The 10385-nt window shown below is 60.6% G+C and overlaps 1 protein-coding gene across 3 annotated transcripts in view; it reads left to right on the top strand.

The window, feature by feature from the left end:
• Positions 1-10385, top strand: part of LOC113208168 (protein GDAP2 homolog) — a 69361-nt gene that overhangs the window by 26469 nt on the left and 32507 nt on the right. For all 3 annotated transcript variants that reach the window (XM_026425049.2, XM_052265741.1, XM_052265740.1), the window contains 4 exons: positions 1172-1314; positions 1609-1741; positions 2263-2372; positions 2452-2694. In XM_026425049.2, the coding sequence (XP_026280834.1) occupies positions 1172-1314; positions 1609-1741; positions 2263-2372; positions 2452-2694 (629 nt within the window). The remainder of the gene's footprint in view (positions 1-1171; positions 1315-1608; positions 1742-2262; positions 2373-2451; positions 2695-10385) is intronic.

The raw sequence follows: 10385 nt of genomic DNA, 5'->3' as shown, positions 1-10385 counted from the left end.
CCCGCCCCACCCGTGTGGCCACCGAGCCCGGAGGGTGGGGTGGATCTGGTCCAGGAGGGCCGCCCAGGAGGCTGGGACCAGCCGGCCGGGCCTGTGGGGGAGCGATAGCGGTGCAGCCAAAGGGTTGCCCGGGGCCGCCCTCCTCCCAAACCCTCAACCCTCCCAGCTGGGGCCGGGCCGGGCTGGGACGGCTCCGGGGCTGGGCGCCCAATTGTAGCCCAGTAATGTAGTTGGGGGGACAGGGCGTGTGCGGCGCAGGGCCGGCCAGCCCGGCCTCAGCCATGTGGGTGGGGACGCAGGGCTTAGGTGAGCAGCGCGATAGCCCAGGCGATAGCGTGGGTGAGTTGGGGACGGACCACATTTCGTGCGTCAAACTAGAATTGTGACTGTCCCCTAACTGCTGGCTGAACTATTTCCAACGAACTGGCTGTAATAATTTTGGCTTACAGAGTGTCTAACGGAGAAGAAAAACGAAACGTTGTAACGGTTGCCAATATTTGGCGATATACGAAAAGACGGAAGAAATTTAGCTACGCCGAAAACTGTAATAAAATTGATGTTGGTTTCGTAAATGGAGAGGAAGTCTGACTTTGACGGGTCGCCCGCTATCACCTCTCTGCCTGTCGTTTCTTATCCGCCCGCGCGATATCGGCTCGGCCCCGCCGCGCCGTGTGTGTGGTGGGCCCGGTGGGCCTGCCTGTCGCGCACCGCTTTGCCGCCCTCGTCCTCCCGTATATTTCACTCGGTCGCCGTCTTCTCGGTGGTGGACGGGACGGAGGAGAGGCGAGCGTCCGTCCCGTCCGTCCCCACAGAGTGGCCGTGGCGTGCCCGGCCAGCGCTGCACAAAGGGAATGCCGGAGTGGCCGGCCACCGCGCCGCCTCCCATCCCTCAAGCCCTTTCCTCGACCCCCGACTCTGCCCCCCACCCCCTCCGGCTCAAATTGATCTTGTCATTCGAGCTGGTTCGTTTTTTGTCATACTCTTTTTCTTCCACGTCCTCCTCCCGCCAAAGTGCTGGCTGCGATGACTTTGTTGTTGTTGTTGTTGAAAAGGGCGGCCGCGCGCATCAAAGGGAAATTAAAACGAGTACAGACGAAAATACAGGACAAAACTATGAAAACTGATATTCGTGTGTTTTCATTCGCTTTTGTGTTTTCTTCCGTCTAAATAGGAACGGAGACATATCAGAGCTGAGCCTGGACGCCATCGTGCACAGCACCAACGAGTCCATGTCCGAGAGGACTCCGCACAGCGACCGCATCCACCAGCGGGCGGGCCGCGGGCTGCGGGACGAGATCATCAACGAGGTCATAGGTGCGTCTGTCCGTCCGTCCTGTGCTCGTCCTCGTCGGAGCTGCGCGCCATTTGAAGCGCCCCGCACCTCCGCCACGCCCCGCCACGCACAGCACCTCCCCGATGTTGTCTTGCCGTGTGTGTTTTCACGCCGAGGGCTCCGCGCGTCAGTGACTCGTTATCTGTTTGACAGTTGGTCGCGCCGCACGGCGGGCCAGGTCGCGGCGTGCACACCTAAATAACGTTTTCTAAAACATATAATTAACGTTACAATGTGAGACTCCTCTTCTCAAACTTTTAATTTTATTTTGACAGAGTGTCGGACCGGCGGAGTGCGGGTGACACAGGGGCACAACCTGCCGGCCAGGTTCATCATCCACACCGTGGGGCCCAAGTACAACATCAAGTACCAGACGGCGGCGGAGAACTCGCTGCACATGTGTTACAGGTAATAAAGGGCCGGGCAGGCGACGCGACTGCACCCAGAAAACCGTTTCTTTGGAGAAAGGAAAATTTAATTTACCGCAAAGAAAATTTTGTGCCAGAAACCAGGGGCAGTTTTTGGGGTTGATGAAACCACTTATGCAAAACGGGGGGGGGGGGGGGGGCAATAACTCCGAATTCAAGTGTACACAGTACACATGATTTCCCGTCGATTCCCATTGATTCCCGTCGTGATTCTCATTGATTTCCGTTGGTTTCCGTCGCGATTCTCATTGATTCTCGCTGATTCCCGGTGATTCCCGGGCCGGTGTGTACACATGATTCTCAGAGTAATTGCTCCCACGTGTAAAACAACGAAACTTTCGGCACGTTGAACAAATTTTGCCTAGGCTAGGCTAAATATATCGTGATTAGTTATAGAAATCATGATTTCGCTCCCACAAAGAAAGTGTTTCCTGGGTGTTCACCGCTAGCTGCATCTGCACAATTAAGTTCACCACTACCTGTGCCTTCTTCACCTTCCAGAAACGTACTGCAGAAGGCGAAGGAACTGAACCTGCAGTCACTGGGCCTCTGCGTCATCAACTCGGTGCGGAGAAACTACCCTCCAGACCGGGGGGCGCACATAGCCCTACGTGAGTACACGCCGTCTCTCTTCTTCTCGTTGCTCCGCCCCGGTTCAGCGTGATGACGCCCTTCTTGCGCGCTCCGCAGGCACGCTCCGGCGGCACCTGGAGCTGCCCAGCTACTCGCAGCTCGACGCCGTGGTGCTGGCCGTGGACAACGTGGACCTCAGCATCTACGAGGTGCTGCTGCCGCTCTACTTCCCCAGGTCCTCCGCCGAGGAGGCCCAGTCCCGCTGGCTGCTGCCCGCCGACATCGGCGGCTCGCTCGGCGAGCCCGTGCTCCCCGACCGGCAGATCAGGATCATCGACAACCCGCACCACGCCTTCACCGGTGAGTGCACGACACGACACGCTGCAGAGGCCAGGACAGGCCAAACACAATAATTAATGACTTCGCTTCGGTGGCACTTCGGCACTTCCCGGAAATCCGAGGGGGCAATAACTCCCTTTTGAAGTGTACACATGATTCCCGAAATTCTTGATTCCCGGCGATTCCCGTCCGCTTATAATTATTACATAGGTTTTTCGGGGGGTTTTAGTGGTACAAAACGCTTATTTCGAATGATTTGACCTTATTTCTCTAGTTTCCCGCTTATTCTAATCGATTTCTATTGATTTTGATCAATTTTTATCCTGATGATTCCCAGACAGGTGTACACATGATTGCCGGAGTTATTGCCCCCTCGCGGAAATCTGTTTCTGAGAAGGCCGTGATCAAAGTAAATGTAATGTACCACGGCGGCGGCTCGTGGGTGGCGGGAATAAGGCAAACTAGCCCGCGACACTACTGGACTACTGGGTTGATCGCTCGGCTCCGACACACACACCCGGTACGCCTCGTGGGCCGGCCTCGAGACGGGACGGCACGGGCGTGCGCGGCTGCCGAGGCGGCTGCAGCCCCGGTGCGTTTGGCGCCTGTTTGTATTATCGACGTCCTGCTGGCGCGGCTGGCGCGGCTGCCGGCGCCGTGCACCACCAAAGTGTACTCTTCGTCCGAATGAGCCGTGAAGGGCCCCGGGGCCGCGGCCAAGTCGCGAGGCGACCTCGGCCCCGTTGCGTGACGGGCCCGGGCTATACAGCCCCTCGGTCCCTTTTGTTGCACCTTTCCTGTTTCCCCCTCCTTTCTCATACTAATTTTCTTCCTAGCCGCCAGAGAGGAACGCGGGGGGACATGATAATGATCACAGTAATAATAATTCGTTTGCAAAGAAAGCAAAGAATGTTTGGGATCCGTGGCGCGAGGCGCCGCCGCCGTTCCCTTTTCATATTCCTGCAATGCCCGTGGAGGAAATGGACGCGAACGCGTTTGCAAGCAAAACAACAAATCTTCCGCGTGCGTCGGCGTGGCTGGCGCGGCCGTGGACTCATCCTGGCTGTTCCACATGAGTGCCTCCGGACCCCGCTGCAGCGCGCTGGACGGAGGGTACCCGCCGCCCCCGCCGGCCAGCCCGGACGGGGCGAGCTAGCAAGCGGGCGGGGGCGGTATTAAGAGGATGACCTACTTTCAGTATCCGGTCGAGATTTGTCACCTGAGGCGGGGCGGGGCGAATGCGCGCGGCGCGAGCAGGGAGGAAGGGCTACTGGTGGAGGGTTGGGGAGGGGGGGGGGCGACACAAGGGTAGAGCGGGGCGAGCTGAAGCAGGCGCAGGGCCTCGGCCAGAGGGGAGTAAGTGACGCCGCGTGAGTCATGCGCCACCCTCTTCAATCAGGGAAAGCAGCAGGTTCCGCCTACTCTACGAGAAGCACTGGGGAAGATGAGCATCACGGAGCAGCCTGTGCAGGGCGTAGTTCTAGGACGCCCTGCTTACACTGTAAAATCCAGGTGTTCTGTGAGAGACCGCCTTGGTCGCTTGAACCCAAAAGTTATGCGCCTTATGTCGTTTGGTGGGAGGACGCCTTAGGCGTTCTCCAGAGCACGCTTTTGGCGTTCTCTCATAACACACCTTGGGTAAAAAGCATGGCCTTGACCACGTGGACGCGCAGGCTCAAGATGTGTAGCAGCAGCACACCCCGGCCAGTTGCTTAGGCGCTGCTGCAGCTCAGGGTGTGCCGGCCCAGCACACCCCTCCCCGTGTAGCGAAAAGGGTCTTTGGAGAAACAGCTCGTGCAAGTTCACGTGGTCAATGCCATGCGTTTTGCCCACGGTGTGCTATGAGAGAACGTCGAAGGTGTGCTCTGGTAGAACGCCTCCCTAGGGCGTCCTCACACCGAACGACAAAGGGCGCGTAATTTTTGGGTGCAAGCGACTAATGCGTCCTCCCATCAAACGCCAATAAGGCGCGTCCTCACGGAACGCCCAATTTTACAGTGTAGTCCGTCCGCATCTCCGAGCCTGGGATGTTGTTTTCGTCATTATTTAGCCATCATGCTCAAGCAGACAAGGGTAGAGATCGCGTCCGCGTCCGTCCAGTCCAACCGCAGCCGCGCCCGCCTCCGCGTCACTGCCTCCGCGTCACCGCCCCCGCCCTGTGGAGGACAGCGATCGCCCCCCACCCTCTCCCCCACCGAGGTCCGCCATTCAACGGTATCGGCAGTCGTTCAATTAATTAATTCAAATGCGCCGGTAGATGAGGACATGCAGGGGGGGGGAGGGGGGAGGGGGCTCTCCCTTCCCTCACGAACAGCTCCTCCCTCCCCCTCCCCCTCCCCCTCCGCCTACTCATCTCCCAACCCCCACCCCGCACCCTCACTTCGGCCCCTCCAAACCTCCCGAGCGAGGCAAGCTGAAGCCCTGCAGTACGCTATTGCAGACAACTGTCCTTTCGTCCCTGTAGGACGCTACAGTATATACCCCCCCCCCTCTGTCCCTCCTTTACCTCCCCTCCCCTGGGTACCTGGCTGCCATCTGCCGCTGCGACGCCACCTGGCCAGTGTCATGGAACACCAATGGCCCCTCTTACCGAGAGAGACAGCAACTTTTTGTTTCTCCTTTATTATTATTTTTTGTGGCCAGTTGCTTCTTCCCCCTCAGCCCTTTCCCCTCCCCCACCTCTCTCTCTCTCTCTCTCTCTCTCTCTCTCTCTCTCTCTCTCTGTCTCTCGCTCTCTCTCTCCCCTGTCTCTGTCTGAAAGCGTCTCCACGCCGCAGCCTTGAGCGAGCATGACTCTGCTATCTTTGGACAGCCCCTTTTTTGCACCCCCGTTCCTCCCCCCGCCCTTCCCGAAAATCGCGAGACGCACACCATGACGATGACCCGAGCCAAGCTATCCATCTATCCATGTATCAATGACAGGCTTTGGGTAGTGGGCACAAGTCAAGTCACATCCCGAGCTCCATCTTATCTCTCACACGACGCATCTACCTAGCTAGTAGCTATCTAGCTAGCTAGTAGCTATCTAGCTAGCTAGTAGCTATCTAGCTAGCTAGTAGCTATCTAGTTAGCTAGTAGCTATCTAGCTAGCTACTTAGCTATCTATCTATATATCTATCCACCTACTAACACATTCACCCTACAGCGCACCCCAGCCTGGTCGATTATTGGTGGCTCGTCGAACAAGGCATGTAACGAGTGTTATCAATGTATGCTGTCCCTCCCTGTCGGCCGGCGAGAGTTCTTCCCCCACCGAACACCCAATCAATACCTTCTGCCCAACCCCTCCCCCTCCCGCTCCGACCTCCCTCCCGTCCCCCTCCCAGGCGTCGCGCTGCTTTAAGAGGTCACAGGACTCGATCCTTTAATCTGTTTATGCCCCCTCCATACCCCGTCACCGTCCTCAAGCACCACTCCCCCTTCTTCCCCACCTTTTTCTCAGACACCTGTCCGAACCGTCACATAATAAGGACATGGCGACGAAGCACCAGCAGATACCCCTTTTTCCTTTCTTCTCTTCCCTTTACTCCTTTTTCTGCTGCACAATTCAAAACAGGGGCATGGACCGGGAAATGAATCCCTCCTCCCCACCATCCTTCCCCTTCTCATTGTTATATTCAGCGAGGGTGATGACCTGGGGACCCGCCTGGGCCGACCCCCTTCACGGCCGTGTTTCCCACACACACGCTCCGCGCGCAAGTAGTCTTCCACGGCCGCGATGGCAGAGCTGCAGACCGACCGGCCTCCCCGGGCTTATCTGCGCAGCACAGAGGTCTTTAGCGCTAAAGTGTGCCATTAACGATTAACGCCCCTCGGACGCAACACCCCCAGGAGCTGCCCGGGGGGCCCCGGCCCCGGACTTGCCGGACAGTAGTTAAAGGATTATTAAATTAATCCGCAAGCTTCAAATGGGATTTCGCTCCTTGAATAATATCGGGCAGCGACCGGCCCGCCGGCGGCGGCGCAAGCCCGCCGCGCCTCGGCACAAAATGGAAAAGTTAAGAAAATGGAATTCCCTCCCCATCCTATCGCCTGCCTCCTCTGCCTGCACTTTCTCAACCGTCCGCCCCGCGCGGTGGCCGCGGTCCCTTTGGCGACTCGCTGGCTGGGCTGGCTGCCCATTGTGAGGGCGGGGCGGCCGGCGATGTTTGGGTGAGTAAGTTTGATGAAAGGAGACAAGGCACGAGGCCCCGTCGAATATCGCACCCACCTCTCTCTCTCTCTCTCGCTCACTCACCCCGCCTCGTCGACCGCCCTCGCTCTTTCTCTCTCGCTCCCTTCGGGCGCCGCTGGACCTGCTTGCTATGCATTAGTCGCGGCCGGCGCGGAGCGGGTGGAGCCGCGCGCGGGTCTGGAGAGCGGCTGGAGGCGGGGCGGAGCGGGGCGGGGCCGGATGGTGAGGTGGATGACGCGGCCGTCCACGGCGGGTAAAGCCCCGCGATGACGCTTCTCCGCCCGATAGGCGCTGTTGTTGTCTTCCTCTCCCTGCGCACCGCGGCTGGACGTGACGGCCAGCAGTCCGCGATGGCGGGGCCGGCGGCGGGGCCGGCGGCGGGCCGCCCGCGCCTGACGCGGAGCGGAGCGGCGGGTCGGGGCGCGGCGGGGCGTGGCGGCGCTGGGCCCGGCGGTGCCGGTGAGTGAGAGAGTGAGTGAGTCAGTCAGTCAGGAGTGGCCGCCCAGAGCGGAGCGAGGCGAGTCAGTCGAGCGCTTCGATCCCGCTCCCCGGTCTCCGTCGCGCCGTCGTCGTCGTCCTCGTCGAGCCGTGCCGCGCCGAGCGGAGCCGCGGAGTGTGCCGCGCGCGTGCCAGCCAGCGCGAGCAAGTGCAGTGAGCAGGCGGCGAGTGACATCAACCTCTCCGCCAAGCGCCAAGGTACGAGGACGCCGATAGTGTGCAAGCTGAGGTCGGCGACCTGTTCCTCTTCGCTGTCGGCGTCTGCTTTGGAGTCGCCAGCTACCCGGTGCTCGCAGCAGAGCCTGTCCGTGTGTGTGCACGGTGCGTTCGTGGGCCAGGGTACCAGCCTCGGACCGCGAAGGAGCCACGGGGTCGGCCCGGTGTTCTGCCCGTTGCCACCACCCCTTCCCGCCGTCCCACCGCTCCCGCGTATCCTTAACCCCCTCCCCCCTTAACCCGGGCTGCTTTGTGGAATGCTCTATTGCCGAGTGCCAGTCCGGAGCACCCCTGCCTGCCCCTCCTCCCTCCACCCCAGACATCCCCCCGGCCCTCCGGAAGTCCACGGCGCCCGCCCCGGCGGGGCCAGGCGTGGCCCGGCATGGATCCAGACTCCCCGCTCTCCCCGCCCTCCCCGCCTCGCGCCGCCCCCCACCCCCGCGACCGCTCTCCCAACCCTCTTCTCTGCAAAGGAGAGGTCCGCTCCGTGGAGAGCTGCTTCCACCGAGTCGAGAATGGCGACATGCGCAGCCAGCGGCACAATCTCTCATGTTGTTTCCTCTTGCTGGAGGAGCGGAGTGGCGGGCGGTTCCGTTGCCACCACGCACCACCAAGCCCTCACTCGCTCTCATCCTGGGCGGTGATACTAACGCCCAGTTTCCGGGTGGGTCAGTCCTCGGCCCCCTGCACCTATCCCTTCTCCCTTTTCACCTGGTGTATCGATTCCCTGCTGCGACTTTGTCGCTTTATAGCGGCCCTGTGGGGATGTTCTCTCAGTCGGCGTGTCGTCCGTCCGTCCGTCCGTCCGTCCGTCCGTCCGTCCGTCCGGCCGTGCTGACCTCACCGGCACGCCCGCACGCGACCGGTAAGGAGATGCACCCCGAGCGCCGCGCCCGCCGGGCGCACGCCACACGCCAACGAGGATCATGCACCTCTCCTCCTCCCCTCATGCAAGATGCAGCACGACAACCGCGCCAGCCACCCGCCACGGCGGAGAGGGGCCGCCGCCCGAGCGCTCACGATACGTACCGTACGGTACGGTACGATACGTACCATGCAAAATGCACTGCAACGAGACGGGCCGGCCGGCATACATGCAGCATTGATGGTGTGGAGGCGCGCGGGCCGCGGGGCGCGCCTGCTGCCTCCGCACGGCAGAGGGCTTTGACCCGCGGCGCGGGCCGGGCTGGGCCACCCGCACGACTGGAGTGCCGGCGGGTTGCCTACCCAGCACTGCGCCCTCTGCCAACCACTGCACCACGCTGCTGCTTCTGCTGCCGCTGCTACTGCTGCTTCTGCTCGGCTCGTTGTGTGTAAACAATTTTGGTTTTGAAACCGAGTAATTTGAGCGTGTGTACGTGTGCGCGATTCCAAATCCGCGGGCGTGCGGTGTTTTTGTGTTTGGTGGAACTTTTTGCCGCGACCCGGAGGCCTCGTGGTTAGTCAAGTCAAGTCAAGTACAAAACGACGCACTGTGCCCTGCAATGATACCCCCCTCCTCATGGTGCCCCGGCATGGTGATGTGGACTCGCCACTCGCCCACTGCTCAGGCCTCCGCTGCTGACTCTGGTGCGCCCGCTCCCTCCCGCCTCGCGCCGCCCACGCGCTGTGGTCTGGCTGGCTGTGGACGGCACGGGGTCCAGCAGGGGGCAAGCACGCGCTGCGACCGCGGCCCATGCGAGCAGTGCGGCTGAGGCCATGGGTGAAAGGGCGCAGAACTACCGCCGCCTGCGCTGCTGCGGGAGGCGGAGGGAGAGGGTGCGCAAAAAAGAAGAAATAAATCGAAACCGTCGCATTTATCGGCTGATAGTTTTTCAAGGGTGCGGGCGACAAAGTATTTGTTATCCTCTCCAGAGACCGGGACGCCAGCAAGAAGCACCCATGCGCGTGCAGTGGAGCGTGTTTTCGCCTTATTATTGTGCCGAAAAAACCTCGAGCAGCCTTAGAGAGCGAGTAAAGCGACCGAGAGATCGAATCCAAGGGCGGTACAGAGAGTAAGCGCGGTAGATTGTTATCAGCGAGTTAGGTTGTGGAGGCCCGCGCCGGTCGTCCCACGCCAGCTGCGGCACGACGTCCCTTGCTGAGTTCCAGTTTCTCTCTGTCGATTGCTGCAGTGAGTGTTTCGAGTGGAGGTGTAAACTCTGGAATTTTTCAATAGACAACCTCAAAGTTCCAAATAAAATTCCGAGAATATCCGCAAGCTTTTCACGAAATTGTCACTGCGGATTTTTGTTTTATGAAAACTTTCATTTCTGGAGAGGAAGCTCCCTGCCTAGGCAGCGCAGGCCTCAGCGGGACACTTCTTCTGCTTGACGGCGCCGCGCGCAACTCAAAAGACGCCAGGCATGAGAAAACCCGCTCGTATTGTATGTTGCGCCGCTGCCACTTGCCGCGTCGCCATCATCCCGAGGCCGCCGGCGCACAGAAATGCTTTCCACTACGCTCGTCTCGCTGCTCACGACTTCCTCGTCCTGCTCAACCGCAGCCGAGCTGAGCTGGGCGTCTCCAGGAGGCACCCCGCCTCCCTCCGGCCCGGCCGCGCGCGTCCTGGGCGCGGCGTGGTGCTGGGCTGCTGGCGGGACGGGGTGTGGCGCCACGCCCGTCGGCTTGGGTCCACAGTCCACTCCACGCGGCGCCGCCCGACGGATGGGGGTAGGGGGGGGGGGCACTCTGAGCACACAGCCAGCAGCCTGGCCCGTACGGGCATGGACCGAAAGAAGCTGTGTCCCTGTGTCTCGCCACCCAATCCCCGCCGCTGTGGTTGGTTTTCCTTTGTAGTAATTATTGGTGTGCTCCGAGCTCGCGGTGGCTGCCGCAGTGCGGG

The sequence above is a fragment of the Frankliniella occidentalis genome, unplaced genomic scaffold (genome assembly GCF_000697945.3).
Source record: "Frankliniella occidentalis isolate FOCC.00 unplaced genomic scaffold, Focc_3.1 Scaffold30, whole genome shotgun sequence".
In the NCBI taxonomy this organism is placed as follows: Eukaryota; Metazoa; Arthropoda; class Insecta; order Thysanoptera; family Thripidae; genus Frankliniella; species Frankliniella occidentalis.
The sequence above is the reverse complement of the archived record's forward strand: the minus strand, read 5'-3'. Positions and strand labels throughout refer to the sequence as shown.